This window comes from Pelodiscus sinensis, chromosome 15 (assembly GCF_049634645.1).
Source record: "Pelodiscus sinensis isolate JC-2024 chromosome 15, ASM4963464v1, whole genome shotgun sequence".
In the NCBI taxonomy this organism is placed as follows: Eukaryota; Metazoa; Chordata; order Testudines; family Trionychidae; genus Pelodiscus; species Pelodiscus sinensis.
In genome coordinates this window covers 23,210,396-23,233,036 of record NC_134725.1, presented here as the reverse complement: position 1 = coordinate 23,233,036, position 22,641 = coordinate 23,210,396, and the positions used below count along the sequence as shown (strand labels likewise).

General features: G+C 51.3%; 1 protein-coding gene and 1 long non-coding RNA gene across 4 annotated transcripts in view; one reads left to right on the top strand and one right to left on the bottom strand.

Annotated features, from left to right (window-relative positions):
* LOC142818497 (uncharacterized) overlaps positions 1 to 21,494 on the bottom strand; it is a 66,880-nt gene extending 45,386 nt beyond the window's left edge. The window contains exon 1 of the long non-coding RNA XR_012895989.1: positions 21,357 to 21,494. This is a non-coding gene — a long non-coding RNA (uncharacterized LOC142818497). The remainder of the gene's footprint in view (positions 1 to 21,356) is intronic.
* A 63-nt stretch (positions 21,495 to 21,557) lies between these two features.
* Positions 21,558 to 22,641, top strand: part of ULK1 (unc-51 like autophagy activating kinase 1) — a 150,823-nt gene continuing 149,739 nt past the window's right edge. For 2 of the 3 annotated variants that reach the window (XM_075898408.1, XM_075898409.1), the window contains exon 1: positions 21,558 to 22,396. In XM_075898408.1, the coding sequence (XP_075754523.1) occupies positions 22,307 to 22,396 (90 nt within the window). In that variant the 5' untranslated portion in view covers positions 21,558 to 22,306. The remainder of the gene's footprint in view (positions 22,397 to 22,641) is intronic. The other variant, XM_014572209.2, reaches the window with a different exon arrangement.

Genomic DNA, 22,641 nt, shown 5'->3' with positions numbered 1-22,641 from the left:
TGCCCTCAGGAACCCCTTCTGTTTAGAATCTCTCCCAGCAGCTATGCAGAGTTTTGTGTCACAAGGCCCCATTTCAGCAGCTATTGGACATGGAAGGTGATTTGTTGTGGTTTCAGTGCTCTCCCAACCTTTCTGCAGAACACTCTCATGGACTGAGGAATTGCTTGTGCCCATGTTCTGCAACCATCTCAAAAGACTCCCACTGACCTCAATGGGCTTTGGATAAGCCCCAGAACCTAGGCCACAATCACTTGGGCTTAAGCTGCTTAAGGCAATGGTGAGGAACCTGCAGCCTCAGGGCTGCATGCGGCCTATTGGGGTTCTATGTGTGGCCCATGAGACATTTAGTTTACAGTTGCCCTTACACAAGATAGCCAGATTCTTGTGGTCTAAGGATAAGGAAAGAGATAATCACAGAATCATAGAACCATAGAGCTGGAAGAAACCTCAGAAGGTCATCAAGTCCAGCCCCCTGCTCTAGGCAGGACCAATCCCAATTAAATCAACCCAGCCAGGGCTTTGTCAAGCTGAGACTTAAACACCTCTAGACAGGGGCGGCCCTAGACTAGCTGCCAGCAACTGGCGCCCTAGGCAAACCATGCAATCGGCGCCCCCCCCAAACCCAAGGGCAGATGCACACTGAAGTTTTTGGTTCTGTGGCTGGGGAAAGGAGGGCTGGGGATGGAGTTCTGGGGCTGGAGACAGGGGGGCTGGGGATGGAGATCTGCGGCTGAGGACAGGGGAGTGGGGAGAGAGTCCCCTGCACCCGCCTCCTCCCAGGATCCCCCTCCCAGGGAAGCCAGCATGTGCCTCCCCCGGGGCAGACCCCCCTCCCACTGCGCAGAGAAACCCCTGTGTGTCTCCTCCCCTGGAGCCAACCCCTCTCCTACCATGGCGTGGGGAACCCCCGTTTATCTCCTCCCCTGGAGCCAACTTGGTCCTCCCATGTGGCGCAAGGAACCCCGGCACGCCGCCTTTCCTGAGGCTGACTCCCCCGCCCCCTCCCCCGCGGTCAGAGAACTCCGGTATGTGCCTCTTCTGGGGTCAACTCCTCCTTCCTATGGTGCAGGGGAAGCCGGCATGTGCCTCCTTCCCCAGGGCCAATCGCCCCTCCTGCGTTGCAGGGAACCCCCGCGCACTGCCTCCCCTGGGTCCAACTCCCCGCGCTCCTCCTCCAGGGCTGACTCACCCCTCCTGCAGTGCAGGGAAGCCACCGTGCTCATGCTCTGGGGCCAAAGCCAGGCGTTTGGGGAAGGGAAAGCGGAAGTGGCAGGGAATTTGATGCCCCATTTAACTCAGCGCCCTAGGCGGCTGCCGAGTTTGCCTATAGGCAAGGGCCACCCCTACCTCTACGGATGGAGACTCTAGGTAACCCATTCCAGTGCTTCACCACTCTCCTAGTGAAATAGTTTTTCCAAATATCCAACTTGGACCACTCCCACCGCAACTTGAGACCACTGCTCCTTGTTCTGCCATCTGTCACTACTGTGAATAGCCTTTCCCCAACCTGTTTGGAACCTCCCTTAAAGAAGTTGAAGGATGCTATCAAATCCCCCCTCACTCTTCTCTTCTGCAGACTAAATAGACCCAACTCCCTCAGCCTTTCTTCATAGGTCACATGCTCCAGCCCCCTAATCATTTTGATCGCCCTCTGCTAGACCTCTCCAATGCATCCACATCCTTCCTGTAACTGGGGGTACAGAACTGGGGGTCCAGAACTGGATACAATACAGTACTCCAGATGTGGTCTCACTAGAGCCAAATAAAAATAATGACATCTCTGGATCTACTGGTAATGCTCCTCTTAATGCAACCTAATATGCCATTAGCTTACTTGGCTACAAGGGCACACTGTTGACTCCTATCCAGCTTCTCATCCACTGTAATCCCCAGGTCCTTTTCTGCAGAACTGCTACTTAGCCGGTTGGTCCCCAGCCTGTAACAATGCTTGGGATTCTTCCGTCCCAAGTGCAGGACTCTACACTTGTCCTGTTGAACCTCATCAGATTTCTTGTGGCCCAATCTTCCAATTTGTCTAAATCACTCTGGACTCTATCCCTGCCCTCCAGCGTATCTACCGTTCCCCCTAGCTTAGTGTCATCCGCAAACTTGCTGAGAGTGCAATCCATCACCTCATCCATGTCATTAATGAAGATGTTGAACAAAATTGTTCCCAGAACCGAACCTTGGGGCACTCCACTAGAAACCGACCGCCATCCTGACATCGAGCCATTGATCACTACCCGCTGGGCCCAAGAGTCTAGCCAGCTTTCTATCCATCTTACTGTCCATTTATCCAATCCATATTCCGTTAACTTCCTGGCAAGAATATTGTGGGAGACAGTATCAAAAGCCTTGCTAACGTCAAGGTATATCACATCCACTGACTTTCCCATATCCACGGAGTCAGTTACTTCATCATAGAATCTAATCAAATTGGTCAGGCATGACTTGCCCTTCATGAATCCATGCTGACTATTCCTGATCACCTTCCCCTCTTCCAAGTGCTTCAAAATGGATTTCTTGAGGATTCCCTCCATGATTTTTCCAGGGACTGAGGTAAGACTGACCGGTCTATAGTTCCCTGGATCGTCCTTCTTCCCTTTCTTAAAAATGCGCACTACATTTGCCTTTTTCCAATCATCCGAGATTTCTCCTGATCTCCACCATTTTTCAGATAATGGCCAAAGGGTCCTCAATGACATTTGCCAACTCCCTCAGTACCCTCGGATGTATTAAGTCCGGACCCAGGGATTTATGTACGTTTAACTTTTTTAAATAGTTCCCAACCTGTTCTTTCCCCACCAAGGGCTGTCCACCTTCATCCTATATTGTGTCACTTAGGGTATGTCTACACTACAGCGCTAGTTCGAACTAACACGTCTAGAACTAAAAACTAGATCGAATTAGCGTTTTGCTAATTCGAATTAGCGCGTCCACACTGATTGGACGCAGGGGGGCATTTAAGGGCAGCTGAAACCGGTTCTGGCAGGGCATCAGGTCAGTAGTTGCTTTGTGTGGCTGCTGTCTGAGGCTATCTGAGGCTCGTGCTTAAAGGGACCCCCCTGGACAGCTGGTTCTCAGCTTTTCCTGCTTGCTTGCCAACCTCGCCGAGGGACAGCAAAGCGTCGGTCTCTGTGCCCGTCTGTGTCGGTGCTTCCCTTCGGGGGGGGCGCCGCACGTGGCATCATGGAGCCACAGCTCGCCCTGCACCTTCTGGTGCACTTTCTGGACTTGTTACTGCAAGCCCGCCAGCAATGGCTCGAGGCTGCCTGGCACCACCTGGGGAACGTCAGCCCCCTGCCTCTCCGCCTGGCCGCTCTGGGGGCCGTGGAGGAGCCGCGGCGGCACCCCAGCACCGGCGTGCCCCGCCGCATCTGGCGTCTGGACACCAGCAGTGACTGGTGGGACCACATCGTCCTGGAGCGCTGGGAGGACCGACAGTGGACCCAGAACTCCAGGATGAGGAGGGACACCTTCCTGGAGCTCTGCGAGTGGCTCGCCCCTGCCCTGCGCAGAAGGGACACTCGCATGAGGCCCGCCATCCCCCTCCAGAAGCGGGTGGCCATCGCCCTATAGAAGCTCTCCACACCGGACAGCTACCAATCCGTCGGGAACCAGTTCGGCGTGGGAGATCTACCATCGGAGCGGTGCTCATGCAGATAAGGCGCTCGTCGGCCACCGAGCCGGGGGAGAGGGGGGCTGCGAGGAGGGGATGGGCCGCCCCAGGGACAAAGGGAGGAGGCGAAAGCGCCCCGCACCGGAGGGGTCGGGCTGTTCCGGCTGTACTACACGCCACCAGGGGGGTTGCTTCCGGGAGTGGGGCGCGGAGCACTGCCAGGACACGCACGCTCCCAGCCACCCGGGCGCCCCACTGATTGGCGCTTTGCTGTGTCTCTCTCCGCAGGTGGTCAAGGCCATCAACCGGGTGCTGCTCCACAGGGTGGTCCGCCTCGCCGACCCGGACACCGTCATCCGGGGATTCGGCGCCCTCAGCTTCCCCAACTGCGGGGGGGCCATCGACGGAACGCACATCCCCATCCGTGCCCCGGAACACCAGGCGTCCCAGTACGTCAACAGAAAGGGGTACTTCTCTGTGATCCTGCAGGCCGTGTGTGACCACCGGGGACAGTTCACGGACATTAATGTGGGCTGGTCCGGAAAAGCACACGACGCACGGGTGTACCGCAACTCCTCCGTGTGCCAGCGGCTGCAGGATGGGACCTTCTTCCCCGACCGCCACATCAGGGTCGGGGACGTGGACATGCCTGTGTGCCTGGTGGGGGATGCCGCCTACCCACTGCAGCCCTGGCTCATGAAGCCCTACACGGGGCACCTCAATCCCTCCCGCCAGGCCTTCAATGCCAGGCTGACCAGGGCCCGCATCGTGGTGGAGGGGGCCTTCGGGCGACTGAAAGCCCGCTTTCGATGCCTCCTCACCCGTCTGGACCTGGCCGAGCACAACATCCCTCCCATGGTGGCGGCATGTTGTGTGCTCCACAATTTGTGTGAGCGAAAGGGGGAGGCTTTCCTGCCAGCCTGGATGGCTGAGGCTGACCGCATGGCTGGACACTACGGTCAGCCCCGCACCGCCACCGTCCGGGAAGCCCAGCGGGGGGCCATCCAGATCCGGGAAGCCCTGCGGGAGAGCTTCCAGGTGGAGGAGGAGGACTGACCTCTCCCTTGCATGCCCCACTGGGGCCTTCTTCCACCCTACCCCCCTTCCCCTTTCCCCTCCCTACCTACTGTCAAATAAAGACACCTGTTTTTCAAACAAAAATGTCTGTTTATTTCACAGAACTGGGGTGGGGGGAGGGAGGAATGAAGGTGGGAGAAGGGAGGGGGAAACCTGGGACGAGGGAGCTGAAAGGGGAGGGGAGGGAAGGGAGGAAGGGAAAGGAAAGCTCAGGGGTGGGAGTCCGGCTGCCTCTCCCGTCTCGCCACACTACGGGTCCGGGGGCGTCGGTGGGGAATGGTTGTGGAGGGGGGGGGCAGGAGGGACGGGGGTGTGGAGGAAGCAGGAGCGGAAGCAGGAGCGGGAGCAGGGGGAAGAAGAGGGGGAGCAGGGGGAGCAGGGGAAGCAAGAGGGGGAGACAGAGGGGGAGCAGGGGGAGGAGGAAATGGGAAGCGGTCCAGCAGGCTCTGGAGGTGGCCTCGCAGAGCACGGCCCTGCTCCTCCAGGGCCTCCAGACTCCTCCGGTGCAACCTGAGGTCCTCCTGGACCCAGTGGTCCTGGAGACGGAGCTGTCGATCCAGGAACCGGAGGTGCCGCCTCTGATAGTCCTCCTGGATCCTGGCTGTCCTGCTTGCCCGGGCGCGGGCGGCTGCTGCAGGCGGTGTGGTGCGCCCTGCAGGCCCAGGTGCTGCAGCTGTGGTGTAAGAAGACCAGCGGTCAATTACCCCAGGGGCCCAGGTGTCTGAAACGCAGCTCCCCTTCTGCAAGGCCAGGGCCCCTGCAGGATCCCCAGCTGCTGCTTCGTCGTGGGCAAGGCCCAGGCGCACGGTCCCGGGGCTCCCTCTCGCCCCAGCCCCCCGTACACATAAGCGGAACACAATGGTACTCACAGGTGGACGCCTCCCCGGCTTCAGACGACGCAGGCGAGCGGGTCTGTGGTGTGCCTCAGGGTTCCCGGGTCCTGGGCAGGCTGGCGGCAGGCTCCTGGCTCTCAGAGCCCTCTTCCTCCTCCTCTGTGTCCAGGAGCGGTCCCTCTGCCCCGGGGTCAATCACGTCCCGGGGGGCAGGGACGGCATGAGCCCCCAGGATGCGGTCCAGGGCGTGGAAGTGGGGGCAGGCCTCCGGGTCGGCCCATGGCAGGCAGGCCCGGGAGTAGGACTGCCGCAAGTCCTTTATTTTGCAGCGCACCTGCTCCCGGCTGCGCTGGTGGCCCCTGGCGGCCAGGCTGGCAGCCATGCATCTGTAGACGGCCGCGTTCCGGTGGCTAGTGCGGAGATCGTGGACATTGGAGGCTTCCCCCCAAACCTCGATGAGGTCCACGATCTCCGCACTTGACCAGGCGGGCGCCCGCCTTTTGCACCCCCGGGCAGGATCCTGGGAGCCGCCAGGCTGGTCCTGGGGAGCAGTGGACGGCTGGGAGCCCTCGGATGGCTGGCTCATTCTGTGGCAGGTGCAGGCTGTGCAGGCATGGGTGCTTGCAGCCTTGCAACTGGCACAAAGTGAGTAGCCAGCCCGTGGCCCTTTACGGGCTCCGGGGCCGGGAGGGGGGCAATAGAGTTTCCCTGGTGTTGGCCAGAGTGGCCACCAGGGAAACCTGGGAAGCCTTAGCCTCCCACTAGTTCGAATTAAGGGTCTACACAGCCCTTAATTCAAACTAGCTGGTTCAAACTAGGCTTAATCCTCGTAAAATGAGGTTTTCCTAGTTCAAACTAAGCGCTCCGCTAGTTCGAATTAAGTTCGAACTTACGGAGCGCTAGTGTAGCGCCTAAGAAAGTTAGTTCGAACTAACGTCCGTTAGTTTGAACTAACTTTGCAGTGTAGACATACCCTTAGAGCATTAGTCTGGGAGCTGACCTTGTCCGTGAAGATAGCGGCAAAGAAAGCATTAAGTACTTCAGCTTTCCCCACATCATCTGTCACTGGGTTACTGCCCTCATCCAGTAGGGGTCCCACACCCTCTCTGATCACCTTCTTGCTAACATGCCTGTAGAAACCTTTCTTGTTATCTTTCACATCCCTTGTGAGTCGCAATTCCAATTCCGCTTTCACTCTCTTGCATTCCTGAGCTATACATTTATACTCCTCCCTAATCATCTGTCCAAGTTTCCACTTTTTCTAAGCTCCCTTTTTGTGCTTAAGTTCACCAAGGATTTCCCTTCTAGCCAATCCGGTCTCCTACCATGTTTGCTTCTCTTGCTATGCTTTGGGATAGTATCTTTCTGTGCCTTCAATAAGGCTTCTTTAAAATACTGCCAGCTATCCTGGACTCCTTTCCCCTTCATGTCAGCATCCCAGGGAATTCTGCCCATCAGGTCTCTGAGGGAGTCAAAGTCTGCTTTTTTGAAGTCCAAAGTGTGTATTTTACTACTCTCTTTTTTTCCTTTGGTCAGGATCCTGAAATCTACCATCTCATGCTCACTGCTTCCGAGATTGTCACCCACCTCTACTTCCCCTATTAATTCCTCCCTGTTTGTGAGCAGAAGGTCAAACTGCGCATGGCCCCTGGTCAGATCTTCAGCACTTGTACCAAGAAGTTATCCCCAACATTCTCCAAAAACTTCCTGCATTGTCTGTGTACTGCCGTATTGGTCTCCCAGCAGAAGTCAGGGTGATTAAAGTCCCCCACAAGAACCAGGGCCTGCAATCTGGAAACTTCTCTCAGTTGTCCGAAGAAAGCCTCATCTACCTCATCTGCCCGATCTGGACGTCTATAGCAAACACCAACCACAACTCACTCCTGTTGCTTATGCCTCTAAACTTGACCCATAGAGTCTCAACAGGCTTTTCTCCCTCTATATACTGGAGTTCTGAACAATCATAGTGCCCTCTTACATACAGTGCAACTCCACTTTTCTCCAGTGCCTGTTCTTTCTGAACAGTTTATACCCTTTTATGACTGTGCTCCCATCATGCAAGTCATCCCACCAAGTCGCTGTTATCCCAATCAAGTCGTAGTTCTTGGACTGGGCCAGGGCTTGCAATTCTTCCTGTTTGGTGTCCAGGCTTCTTGCATTGGTGTACAAACACCTTAGATAACCAGTTGATCGCCCTACCCTCTCCATTCGAATCAGAGGTCCTCCTTTGTTGCTCATTCCTCTTTGCATGTCTTCCCAGTATCTAACTTCCCCGCTCCCTTCAGGGTTTTGGTCACCATCCTCCAACAAACCTAGTTTAAAGCTGTCCTCACTAGGTTTGCAAGCCTGCCCACGAAGATGCTCCTTCCTCTCTTTGTTAGGTGGATCACATCTCTTCCTAACATTCCTTGTGCCCAGAACAGAGTCCAATGGTCGAAGAAACCAAAGCCCTCTCTCCGACACCACCTGCACAACCCCACATTTACTTCCTCAGTTCAACAATCCCTACCCAGTCCTATCCCTTCAATAGGGAGGATGGATGAGAACATCACTCATGCTCCGAATTCTTTGATCCTTCTTCCCAACTCTACGTAATCCGCAGTAACCCGCTCAAGGTCATTCTTGGCTGTATCATTAGTTCCCACATAGAGAAGCAGGAAGGGGTAGTGATCTGAAGGTTTGATCAGTTTTCTAAGACTTTCAGTCTCATCCTGAATTCGAGCTCCCTCTGGTCACAGAAGCTTTGTCTAAATGAGTCACCTCCCCCTAGGCAGCTAGCTCTGTCCTGAGCTGGAGGGATAGAGAAGTCCAAGTCAAATATTGACTAGCCCTCCTACAATCTCAAACACATGATGAGCAGAAGCATGACGGTCACAATGTCACTTGACAGCCTGCCATGAGGCAATCATTTATTTTTAAGCTGGCTGCAGCTGGTAACAATACCCCCATAAATACACAGGCCAGTCCTGGGGATAGAGCCTGGGACCTTCAGCACAAAAGGGCCTGATACAAAGCCCATTGAAGCAAAAGAAAGACTCCTACTGACTTCAATGAGTGTTGGATAAGCCTCACAACCCAGGCCGCAGCCATTTGAGCTTAAGCTGCTTAAGGCAATGGTGGGGAACCTGCAGACCCAGAGCCACATTTGGCCTATTGGGGTTCTATGTGTGGCCCATGAGACATTTTGTTTACAGTTGCCCACACACAGGATAGCCAGATTCTTGTGGCCCACTGAAAGGAAGAAGGGCCATTCATGCATCCCACTCACTAGCCTAGATTGCCCCTCACTGGCTTAAGGAATGCCAATAGCTCTTTCTAACATATCTGAGGGTATGTCTACACTAAAGCACTAATTCGAACTAACTTAGTTAATTCGAACTAAGCTAATTCGAACTAACGGATCCAGACTAAAAAGCTAGTTTGAATTAGCGTTTTGCTAATTCGAACTAGCATGTCCACATTAAGTGGACCCTGAACTGGGGTTAAGGATGGCCGGAAGCAGTGCCAGCAGGGCATCAGATGAGGACTTAGAGCGTGGAGCTGCTGCCTCAGGCTAGCCGAGGGCTGTGCATAAAGGGACCCGACCCCCACCCCGGACAGGCAGTTCTCAGGGGTGCCCCGCTTGCAAAGCAGTCCTGGCTTGGAGTGCCCTGAGTGCCCACACTGGGCACATCACAGTACTCGGCCATCAGCCCGGCTGCACCTGGGCACATCACAGTACTCGGCCATCAGCCCGGCTGCACCTGGGCACATCACAGTACTCGGCCATCAGCCCGGCTGCACTTGCCGCAGGCTGCCATCTGAGGAGAGGGAGCAATTGGGGGGTTGCAGGAGAGCTTCCACCCCCAGAAACCCGCAGAGCCAGCCCAGTCCTCCCCATCAGGGGCTCGTACCCCATTCCTCCCTCACCTCCTTCCACTTACCCTTCCCTAGGCCCCCTTCCTGATGTACAAAATAAAGAAAACGTGTGGTCAAAAATAGAATCTCTCTTTAATGAACAAAACTGGGGGAGACTGGGAAAAGGAGGTGGGAGAGGGGAAGCGAGAGGGTGAGAGAGGGGAGGGCAACTAAAATGATCAGAGGTTTGGAACAGGTCCCATATGAAGAGAGGCTAAAGAGACTGGGACTTTTCAGCTTAGAAAAGAGGAGACTGAGGGGACAGAATAGAGGTCTCTAAAAGCATGAGTGGGATGGAGAGGGTGCATAAAGAAAAGTTCTTCATTAGTTCCCATAATAGAAGGACTAGAGGACACCAAAGGAAAGGAATGGGTAGCAGGCTTCAAACTAGTAACAGAAAGTTGTTCTTCACAAAGCAAAGAGTCAACCTGTGGAACTCCTTGCTGCAGGAGGCTGTGAAGGCTACAACTAGAACAGAGTTTAAAGAGAAGTGAGATCAAGTCATGGAGGTTGGGTCCATGGAGTGGTATTAGCCAGGGGGTAGGAGTGGTGTCCCTGCCCAAGGTTTGTGGAAGGCTGGAGAGGGATGGCACGTGACAAATGGCTTGGTCACTGTCTTCGGTCCATCCCCTCCAGGGTCCCTAGGGTTGGCCGCTGTCGGCAGACAGGCTACTGGGCTAGATGGACCTTTGGTCTGACCCAGTACGGCCACTGTAAGCTCAGGGCTCAGGGTCGGGGGTCTCAGTGGACCACCTTGATTTTCATGCACACCTGCTCCTGGGTGGCCAGGCTGGCAGCTCTCCTGCCCTAGACAGCCACTTTCCTGTGCCTAGAGTGGAGATCGTGGATGAGGTCCACGATGTCCGCACTAGCCCAGGCGGGTGCCCGCCTCTTGTGGTCCCGGGCAAGCTCCCGGGAGCCCCCAGCCTGGTCCTGGGAAGAGGGGGAGGGCTGGGGGGCATCGGGTGGCTGTCTCAAGCCGTGCCAGGTGCAGGATCTGCTGGCTGGGTGCTGGCAGGCTTGTACCTGGCACGGGCACCGTAGCCAGCCCGTGCCCCTTTAAGGGGTCCAGGGCTGGGAGGGGGGCATACGAGTTTTCCTGGTGTTGGCCAGAGTGGCCACCAGGGCAAGCTGGGGAGGGCTAGCCTCCCACTAGTTTGAATTAAGGGGCTACACACCCCTTAATTCGAAGGAGGAAGTTCGAACTAGGCTTAGTCCTCGTACAATGAGGTTTACCTAGTTCGAACTAAGCACTCCGCTAGTTCGAATTAAGTTCGAACTAGCAGAGCGCTAGTATAGCGCCTATCAAAGTTAGTTCGAACTAACGTCTGTTAGTTCGAATTAACTTTGTAGTGTAGACATACCCTGAGATCCTCCAAGGACTTTGCATGGGGATGGGAGGGGACAGCGACTGGACCCTAGGAGTGCTCTAGACTGTACCGTATATATTGGTGAGCAATTCTGAGCAGCTCTGTAATGAAGGCAGACTAGAGGTAGACAGTCTGTTTACCTCAGAAAATATGTCCACTTGGATTACCCTATTTGAACTTTCAAAAATAGAGGACACTCCTGAGAGGGAATGTATCTGTATCAGTGTCTACTAATTCACATTGTATTAATGTGTTATACATTACTCATTAATAGTATATATAACACATTAATACAACATTGAGTTGGTAGATACAGAAACACTCCTCTCTATCAGGAACCTCACCACAAGACCCTTAGAGCTGAGGGGAATAGTGCACATTTAGTCACAGATCAGACAGAAAGTTCACTGCATAAAGCAAAAGCTTTGCACCATCTTTCTTATTTATCTGAAGCCCTTATGGACACATAACTGGCTATTTGAAGATAGAGTAGGTAATAGTCCTTGATGTACATGTTAAAGAGTTTGGAACACCAAGCAAAGCCTGGTGCCTAGAGCCCTCAAACAGCAGTTGGAAAGCATCTGACACTGAATTGCAGAAGGAACACAGGACATCTTCTGACTGCATAAAATCTCTGCCTTCTTTAATTCATAAAGCCTAATTGTTTTCACTGCAAGGGTGTGCATGTGGAATTTTACAGTTTAGACCTTCCCTGGCAGGCTCATTGATTTGCTAGTTAAATCTGTCCACAGAACTGATCAATAAAGAGGCCCACAGCATAAGTAAATCCTAAGGGTATTACGTGGCATTGTGAAGATAAACAGGAAACATAAGCCCTTCTTTTATGTGTAAATAACCCTCAAACCAGTATAAAAGAAATCAGTACCTGAGAGTAATCAATATCCAAGTTGCTGCAGGCTTAGTTTTCGTATTCTATTCTCTGGTACTATTATGCCACCTTTAAATCAAGATATTTCAGGAAAAATACCAAATTCTCTTTTAGATGAGTTATTTGAGTCACATAATTAACCCACAGACTAGAATACTGGGTGCCTATTCTCTATTCTGTTACTCCATTGAAGGCCCAGGGAGTTCAGAGGCCAAAAATTGATGTACCAGAGTCTTTACTCAGTCCCTGTATGTTTAAGATAAAGGCATTTTCCAGGTGTTATGAATTATTATTTATTCAAATTTCAAGAAGTCCATTAACAAATTATGTAGAGACAGCATGTACCACAAAAGCAAGAATATAGTTGTGGTAACCTGTTTCCAAAGATTAGGAATGCTACGAGCACTCCTAGCTATCTTCAAGACACCACTGACTTACTGAGGAAACTACACTGCATTGATGATCTTTCCGAAAATACCATCCTTGCCAACATGGATGCAGAAGCTCTCTACACCAATTGTCCACACGAGGATGGAGTACAAGCTGTCAGGAACAGTATTCCGAATGATGCCATAGCACACCTGGTGACTGAGCCATGTGACTTCATCCTCACCCATAAACATTTCTGATTTGGGGATAATTTATACCTTCAACTCAGCGGCTACACCAACATTTTTATGCCAGGCCCAGGAAAACACTTCCTCAGCTCTTGTGCTCTAGCACCTCTCCTCTACTTGTGCTACATTGATGACGTCTTCATCAAATGGACCCATAGGAAAAGGGACCTTGAAGAGTTCCACCGGGATTTCAACAATAACCACCCCACCATCAATCTCAGCCAAGAGAGCCACTTCCTGGATACTACATTGAGAATAAACAATGGTCACACAAACACCACTCCATACCAGAAACCTTCTGAGTGCTATTCTTACCTACATGCCTTTAGTTTCCATCCAGGACTTGTCATGAGATCCATTGTCCACAGCCAAGCCCTAAGCTACAACTGTATCTACTCAGACAGGGTATGTCTACACTACAAAGTTAGTTCGAACTAACGGATGTTAGTTCGAACTAACTTTCATAGGCGCTACACTAGCGCTCTGTTAGTTCAAACTTAATTCGAACTAACGGAGCGCTTAGTTCGAACTAGGTAAACCTCATTTTATGAGGATTAAGCCTAGTTCGAACTTATTAGTTCGAACTAAGGGCTGTGTAGCCCTTTAGTTCGAACTAGTGGGAGGCCAGCCCTTCCCAGGTTCCCCCTGGTGGCCTCTCTGGGCACAACCAGGAAAACTCTTCTCCTCTCCCCCAGCCCCGGGCCCCTAAAGGGGTAGACTCTGGCCAGACGGCACTGGAGTCAGCCAGCCCTGCCAGCAGTCTCTGCCCCTGAGCCAGTGGCCCCACAATGAGCCAGGTAGCCAGTGGCAGTGAGCCGTCCCCTGCCCAGTCCCCGAGCACCCAGGGGCCTGCCAGGGGTCGTAGACGGCGCGCGGCCTCCTGGTCTAGTGCAGAGGTCATGGACCTCATTGAGGTTTGGGGGCAGGCCCCCAATGTCCATGATCTCCGCACTAGGAGGAGGAACGTGGCCGTCTATGGCCGCATAGCAGCCGCCATGGCCAGCAGGGGACACAGGCGCACCCAGGAGCAGGTGCGAATTAAGGTGAAACAGCTGCGGCAGGGGTACGCCAGGGCCACAAGGGGCGGCGCTGCTGCAGGGGCTGCCACCTGCCCCTACTTCGCTGCCCTCCACCAACTCTTGGGGGGCAGGGCGGTCCGTGCCAGCCCGGGGGACATCGAGCCGGGACCAGAGGGCCCTGACCTAGGCCCACCGGAGGGGCCACCGCCAGCTGTTCCAGCACTGGAGTCGGCAGGGTCATCCAGGGAGACCGTACCGGGTAAGTAGTTCGAATTAAGTAGTTCGGGTGGGGAGGTGGGAGGGAGACCAGAGACCGCATGCGTGGGCCATGCCTTCCACGGATCACGCAGACACCTGTGCACGTGCGAGCACATGCCATGCCACCCTTGGGCAGATGGCTCCAGCTGCGTGACACCCAGGGGCCGTGGCCCAATAGGCACATGCTTGTGCAAAGAGACGTGACATGCTCCCGACCCTGGGGCAGGACCCAGCAGGATGCTTTCCCTTCACATGTCCCCTCTACACGGAGGCAGGGGACATCTCCCCTCCCCTCCGCCGCCCCGGCCACACTATACATGGCACAGGGACATGGGTGCGGTCTTGGGGCAGCTCCCAGTCCCGGGGAGAGCCAGACATCCTGACCATGGCCTCTGTACAAGCACAGCGGCTCTGACGGTGCAGGACATGGTCACCCTCACGTTGCGGAGTTGGGGAGGGGGCTGGGCATCATCCTCTGCGTCCCCAGGGAGAACTGACCACTTCTCTTCTTTCTCTACAGCTGCACCAGCTGCTCGTGCAGGGCGCACCACCCTGCCCAGGACATGCTCCCGCACCCGCGGCCTGCTCCGGACTGCCAGCACGGAGCAGGAGTACCGGGACCAGCACCTGGGGGCCCTGCAAGCCGTGCACCGCACACTACAGGCCTGGATGCGGGAAGACCTGCAGGTTCGCCACGAGCTGCTGGCTGAGCTCCGAGGGCTGAACACCAACCTGCAGCTCCTGCTGCAGAGCATGGTGCCCCGTGCTGGTCCTGCACCAGCTGTCCCCCGAACTGCTGTCCCTCCTCCCACTCCTGCCCCCCTCCCACCTCTTCCTCCTCAACCCCCATAACCTCTTCCTCAATGTCCACACCCCCCACCTCAACCTCCGCACCCTCCACCCCATCCCCCCGGGGACGCCGAAGCCCCTTCCCTTGCCGTGCTGGGAGGCGGTTGGCCCAGCGAGACCCCCACCCCTGATCCTTGAATTTCCCCACCCCCTCTTTTCCCTTGCTTCCCCCTTTCAGCTCCCTCCTCCCAGTTTCCCCCCCCCCTCTCTCACCCTCTCTCTTCCCCTCTCCCACCTCCTTTTCCCAGTTTCCCCCAGTTTTGTTAAATAAACAGAGTTTCTAGTTTTGTCCACACGTCATCTTTATTTTGTACATCAAGAAGAGGGGCTAGGGAAGGGTAAGTGGAAGGAGGTGAGGGAGGACTGGGGCATGAGCGTCCGATGGGGAGGACTGGGCTGGCTCTGCAGGCTTCTGGGAGTGGAAGCTCTCCTGCAGCCCCCCAATTGCCCCTTCTCCCCAGATGGCAGCCTGCGGCAAGTGCAGCCGGGCTGATGGCCGAGTGGTGTGATGTGCCCAGTGTGGGTAGTCCGGGCACTCCAAGCCAGGACTGCTTTGCAAGCGGGGCACCCCTGAGAACTGTCTGTCCGGGGTGGGGGTCGGGTCCCTTTAAGCGCAGCCCTGGGCTAGCCTGAGGCAGCATCTCCACGCTCTAAGTCCTCCTCTGATGCCCTGCCGGCACTGCTTCCGGCCATCCTTAAGCCCGGTTCAGGGTCCACTCTGTGTGGACATGCTAGTTCGAATTAGCAAAACGCTAATTCGAACTAGTTTTTTAGTCTAGATCCGTTAGTTCGAATTAGCTTAGTTCGAATTAACTAATTCGAACTAAGTTAGTTCGAATTAACATTGTAGTGTAGACGTACCCACAGAGACAAACAGATACAAGATTTTTAGTAAGTATTCTTAAAACTAAAATACCCACCTGGGGAAGTGAAGAAACAAACTGACAGAACCAGACAAGTACCCAGAAGTCACCTACTACAGGACTCGTCCAACAAGGAAAATAACAGAACACCATGGGTTGTCACTTAAACCCCCAGCTAAAATCCCTCTAGCACTTCATTGACAATCTACAATCTATCCTAGAAAACATTCTATCTCTCCTATACACTTTGGGAGACAGACCAGTCCTCGCCTCCCATTTCTTGGTTTGTTATGTCACTAGGATTGGGGACCAAGCACTGGGTATTTAAGAGCACTTAGTACCCACTCTATCAGCTTAATTTAGCATGGACAGACTAATTGACAGTTTTTTCCTTTTTTTCCTCTTCTATTGCCTTCTCTTCCTGGCTCTCCCCATCCCCTCTCTTTCTCTGCTATTTATTTGTAACCTGGACTCCCTAACTCCATTCATTTGAAGAAGTGGGTTGTGCCTACAAAAGCTCATCTACAAATTTTGTTAGTTTCTAAGGTGCTGCAAGACTTTTTGATACATAAACTAGTAGGAGAACACTTTAACCTCCCTGGACACTCAGTAATGGATTTAAAAGTAGCCATTTTTCTACAAACACACACACACACATACACACACACACTACAAAGAGAAACAGCAGAGCTTCAATTCATTTGCAAATTTAACACAATTTAGGACTGCATAAGGATTTAGAATGGTTCTCTCACTACAAAGCCAATTTTCCCTCTTTTGGTATTCACACCTCCCCATTGGTTGTCGGGAGTGAGCCACATCTGTCCTAACAGAAGTGGCCTCGTTAACACTGGTCCCGGTAACTCCTGTCTTTTGATATACTAAACAGTGGTCCCCAACCTTTTGGGGCTGCCGGGCGCCCGGTAGCGGGGCCACTCACGCACCGGGCGTCCGGAGGCGGGGCCACCCATACACTGCATGCCCAGTGCTGGTGCCACCCATGCGCTGCACTTCCGGGGCTGGCGCCGCTCGCCCAGGAGCCAGCATCACCCACGTGCTGCACGCCTGAGGCCGGCACCGCTCCTGTGCTGCGTACCCAGGAGTGGGAACGCCCATACGCCACGCTCCTAGGGCTGGCACAGCCCATGCATCGCGCGCCCGGGGGCGGGGCCGCCCCTGTGCCGCGTACCCGGGGCCAGCACCACGCCTGTGCCATGCGCCCAGGGGCTGGCACCACCCTTACGCCATGTGTCGGCACAGCCCTTGCACTGTGCACCTGGGGGCAGGGCTGCTCATACGCTGCGCGCCCCGGGGCCGGGGCCGCCCATACGCCATGTGCCCGGTGCCAGCGCCACCCATGCGCCGCACTCCTGGGGCCAGCGCCGCTGCGCACCTGGGGCCAGCACCGCTCCTGTGCCACGCGCCCGGGAGCGGGGCTGTCCATGTGCCACACGCACGGGCCAGCACTGCCCATATGCCGTGTGCCCAGGGCTGGCACAGCCCTTGTGCCATGCACCCGGGGGCAGGGCCACCCATATGCTGTGAGCCCAGGGGCCGGCACCACCAATGCACTAGGTGCCCGGGGGCGGGACTGGCCCCGATCACTCAGTGGGCGCACGGAAATGGCCCGGCGGGCACCATGGCACCCGTGGGCACCACGTTGGGGACCACTGTACTAGTACATAGAGCTTCAAGAGCTTCAAAACCTTACATTTACAGGCACTGGTTACAAAAACTTCCCCTCAGAATCATAATCCACAGATTTGGGGGAATCGCTTCCTCCATTAAGTTCTTTTTATTCCTAAAAACCAGAGGTGAACACTTGAAATTACTCCCGGGGTACCCCAACTTCCTTGAAAAAAGAAAAGAGGAAAAACAAAGCTGCTGTCTCTGGTAGCTGACCTCACAGTCAAGGGAAGGAAATACAGACAGACCTTCCACAAGAATCAAATATCACCTTAAAAAAGGTGATATTTATTATAAAACAAAAGATAAACTTGATAAAACGTATTTGGTTGCTAGATGTTACAGAGCACTAAGGAAAACAAATTAAAAAAAACACAGGGACAGATCTCTGGATACAATGTAAGGTAGTAAATGGGGAGGGGATGCATAGATTCATACACAGCAGTTCAAACCAAAATAAAGAAAATGACCCTGAACATGACTGCATTCACTTTCCCTTTTACACACTTCTAACTTTCTCTTTGTTCAGTCCTCTCCCATATCCTGAATTCCTTGGAGACATGGCAGTCCTGCCTGGGTTTAAATCATTCTGTGTGTCTCAACTCCTGGTTTCTCTCTCCCATACAAAGAAAGGAGGCAAGGGACCTATATCCAATTCAAATTTCAACCCTCTATCTGAGGGTTCTACCGGCCTTCTGGCCAACACCTTGCTAGCTACCTGAGTTTAACCCCTTAGTTACTAGGTGCCGGTAAGAACTACTCCTATCCATTACACCCTATAATTTCCACTCCAGTGGATCTGATGAAGGTGATTCCTCCCTGTTTTTGCAGATACAGACTAACACAGTCCCCTCTAAGATTTGTCATCATGGTCCATGAGTGAAGGTAGATCTGGGGGAGGCTAGTCCCCAGCCCTACCGTCAGCCCTGCCCCTTCTGCCAAGGTCCTGTTCTACATGGGAGACAAGCTCCCTCCCCCTCCCCACACCCTTCCACAATACCATGGAGGCAGGGCAGCATGCTGTGCCCCTCCTCCAGCATGGAGAGGATGGGTAGTGCACAGCCCCCGCCTCTCCATCACCAGAGCACAAGGAGGGAAGGAGGAAGATATGGGGCCACAGCCTCCTCGGCACAGCATGGGGGAGGGCAGGCACTCAAGAGCAGCAACACTCTGGTCCTAGTACACCCTACAGTAAGCGTTCTGGGGGCAAAGTGTGGTCAGGGTCAGGCTGACAATTTAGGAAGTCAATGCCTTCTCCTGCCTAGCCCACCAGCCGCCCATGCTTTTCACCAAAGATTAAAGTTTGCTCATTCAAAATTCTCCATGAATAGTGCTTAAGAACAGAGAGCTGCCATTTGATTTTGGGTATCCTGATGTGAATCCAGTGCAATTCTACTGAAGTCTGGGCTTTATCCTGATGTAACTGTGATCAGAATCTAGCCTAATAATTGACACCTGAGATGGACAAGACTAACATATTTCACTTTCAGGAAGTTATTCATGAAATTCAACTAAATTTTGTCTTTCATCCCACTACTTTTAGCTGCCCTCCCTTCTACCATTTTTTCCTTTTCCTCTTTGGTGTCTACTGTCTCTTATCTCCTTTCCTCTTTCTAAATTGATGCTCTGTCAAGCTCCATATGTTCAGCTCATTTACTCCTTCCTTATAAATCTGGCAAATATTCCGCCTTAATATTAGTTTTTTAAAACATTGATATTAGGATTAATATTAAAATTTGTATTGGGAAGAGACAATAATTTGAAAAAAATAGTTTCAGAAATGGTACATCCCACAGTTTGTGTACTGTGGTTCCTCAGGACAACCTTCACTTTCTTAAGTTTTGAAGGCAAGTGCTGGTCATTTAATTTCCATAAATGTTAAGCTCTTAGGATAGAGAGGATGGCTTGATATGCGTGAATACAATGGTTGAGTACCAGTACAATTTAATTAATAATATACTGAAACTGTTATTATCAGTTAGGAACCACTTAGGATTCCCAAAGTTTGTTTTAAAATCAAATCCAAGGTTGCTAAGAATCTACACACACACACACACACACACACACACACACACACACACACACACACACACACACACACACACACACATACACACACACACACAAAAATCATTATTGCTGGTTTCTCTCTCTGGGCTTCATTAAAACGGAGGTTCCAAAATGATTTGTCAAACCCAGAGAAAAAAGAGAGGCCAATTAAAGTTTTTAATTAATTTCAAGAGCACCAACAAAGAAAGATATAAGTAGACACAGACAGTTCAGATTCACACTATAACATTTCCAGTTTTCTTTTATGTAGCATTTGTATTAGCTTCTTTATTTTCTTTGTAGTGTATCTGAATGAGTCTTTCCAATGAGCCATACAACTAAAGACCTAATCACCTGTGGTAATTAAGGATCGTGCCATACTTTTTCTTTCCAACATGTTATCTGTGATGTGCTGGCTAATTTCTAGTTTGGGTAATGACATTTTGCCTATATAAAAATTTTCTGTGTAGTTTCAAACTGATAACAGAGTCTCCACTTCCTAACCTCTTGACTTGAATTTTTGCAATACTAAATTGCTACTATGTTCTGCATCACAGATGGTTCCATTTTAGTTGTAAATGAAGAAATTCCTCTCTGGATTGTAAATCACAGTGTTGTCAACTCTCATAATCTTATCATGAATCGTATGATATTTGTTATTTTTTCTTAAAGCTGAAGAGATTGGATGAAAATTTCAATGTGCTTGGCTGCTTACTTTTTCAAGTAAGTTTCTCATAGTGGCAAAAGAGAGCTTGAAAAAGTGAATCCAGTGCATGTAAATATTCAGAAAACAAATAAAAAAGAATTCTGCATGCATTATAATTAAACCATCTCATGATTTGGGGGTCTGCCTCATGATTCTGAACACTTGGGTTTGGCAATCTTGAAATCATTATGTAACATACATTCTGGCTGAAAAGCTGCCTCACTGCAAATTATTTTCAAGATTACATTTTAAAAGAATTATTATTGTCCCCTTGTAAACTACATTAAGCATTTAATAACATTTGTGGATGTCCAGAAACACAAGTTATAAATTATAAAATCCTGCTCTCTTTTCACCTGGGTTTTCATTTTTTCCCATGATTTATGTACAATAAGACTGCATCTAGATGGCTCAGGTAAGTCAAATTCAGTATAAAGAATGTGACACAGTGGTTTTTATCCACCAAAGCTTATGCCCAAATAAATCTGTTAGTCTTTAAGATGTCACAGGACTCCTTGTTATTCTAGTATAAAGAATGTCTTGAGTCATATATATATATATATATATATATATATATATATATATATATATATATATATATGGCCTGATGTGCCAAGATACTAGGAGCACATCTACACTATGCGGAAGATCAATTTAGAGGCTCTAGTAATGAGCCACTAAATCTAACTCAGAACGCCCCACTGGCTCAAGTATTCCTGCTCCTCATGAGGAGTAAGGGAGGAATAAGGGAACGTTTGCTACTGTCACCCTTCCATTGTGTGGACAGTGTAGAAATGCAATTTAAGATATGTTGACTCCAGCTACATAATTAACATAGCTGGAGTTGCATATTTTAATTCAACCTTCCACTATAGTGTAGACCAGTCTGAAATGTTCTCATCTTTCATTGACTACGGTATCCTATCACAAATCTACTCTCGCAGGCAATGAAACCATCATGTTACCACTTAGTCATAACAGGATGAAATAGCAGCTGGTCTAATAATATTTTCATGTCCCATCCTTAAAACAGTTAGTTACAATACATTTCTGCATCCCTTTAAAATCACATACAAAGCCTTGGAACGGCTACACATCATTCCCCTTGACCTTTGCACAATCAGTATTGAAAATGTTTGTGAGGCATCGTCATGGGATCCATAGTATTGTGCTTGGAATATGTGTATGATTGTTGTTGCGGTTCTGATTATTATTATCCAGCATCCAATGTGTAGTGGGTGCTTTATAGACAACTAAAGGCTGTAATTAATTATATCCTGTAATTAACACTGTGAGGGGTAGATCTCTATGGCCTGACCCGGTGAGAAGACAGAGCTGGCTGAAACTTTAGGAGGGGAGAAGGGAGTTTTCAGAACTTCTCTGGAATTACTGAAACAGATAATCTGGTTTCATAAATTAATCGATTAAAATAGTAAAATTCATTGGGAAAAGCCCATCTGTATTTTGGCGTTGCAAGTAATAAAACTAGGATCAACTGATAGAATATCCTGTAACAAGGGTTACTGAAGCTGCCAGTGTAAATCCTGTTATCAGGAATGCATTCTCAAGCAAAGGCTATTGTCTGGCTCTATGGAACCATCTCGCTGCTCACAGGTCACCTCACGAGATGTGATGCTGACTCTCCGAAGAAATTAATGGTCCAATGCCTCTCTGTGCGCCTCCTCCGGTCAGGGTGACTCACAGCTGGCTGCTGCTGCAGGCTGTGTCTTTAAATGTGTCAGCTCCGCTTCTTTGCTCTAAGCTCCTGCTGCCGTCTCCGTTCGGTCTCCCTCTACCTCCCCCACCGTGCTCACCGCGCCTGCGCCACTGCTGCCGGAGCTAGGACTCTCCTCTCCTGCGCTTAGGAGTCCGCAGATCTTTTGTTTGCGGCTGGGCAGTGGCGGCTGCTCCCCGGATCGCTCCCGGCCAGCGAAGGACTAGCCGCAGAGCCCTTGCAGAGCATCGGATCACGGGCGCCGCTGCGGGCAATTCTAGGGGTGACCCTAGCACCGTTGGGTCCTGTATACAAACAAATGGGGGGAGGAAGGCAATTCTTAAGGTGGACTTTCTTTTAAGGTGGATTTTTTTAAGGTGGACTTGCTCTTAAGGCGGAATTATTTTTGTTTTTTTAAGCGGACTTGCTCTTGCATCAACTGCTTGGGGGAGGGAAGGGGCTGGGATGTCATCATGGGAAAAGGTTCCTGACACAAAGTCAGCAGCACAGCTCCTCTTGATACCAGTAGGCTGATAGCAGGAGATGGAAAAGGCCTGGTGTTAGGGAACAAACGTCTCTCTAGCCTATAACAATGACTAAAACCCAACCCTTCTCCAAGAAAAGGCAGCCCATGGAAGGAGAAGCGGTGGGAGTGAAAAGCCAGATGTTTAGCTGCCGAGAGGTTGATAGAAGAGAGGCTTTACTTTTCCAAGAAGTCTCCAGCTCCTGATTGTTCTTAAGGAGGGGATGGGCGGGTTGTTTTTGTTTGTTTTTAATTTTTGTTTTTAACTTCTATTAAATATTATTTACTACAAAGCCCTTCTGTCTCGCACACACTGGAAATCCAAAAGGATAAAGACATGGAGACAGTAGGAGAATTTGAGTTCAGCAGGAAAGATCTGATCGGACATGGAGCGTTCGCAGTTGTTTTCAAAGGGAGACACAAAGAGGTAAATAGGGGTTTTCTCTTTTGTCTTTTTTGCAATTTAAGAGGGGAGGGTTTACCCCCTCCCCCTTTGTTTGTGGTTTTGTACTTTGTCTCTAACTTAGTCCCTGTTTTGTGTGTTTATTACAAAGCTCCCGAAATAGTTTTGTAGCTCGGAGCCATACAGATACATACACACTATTATAAGTTATTCAGGGACACACAAATGAGCAGAACTCTGAAAAAGTCTTAAGTTGGTGGCTGGCCGGC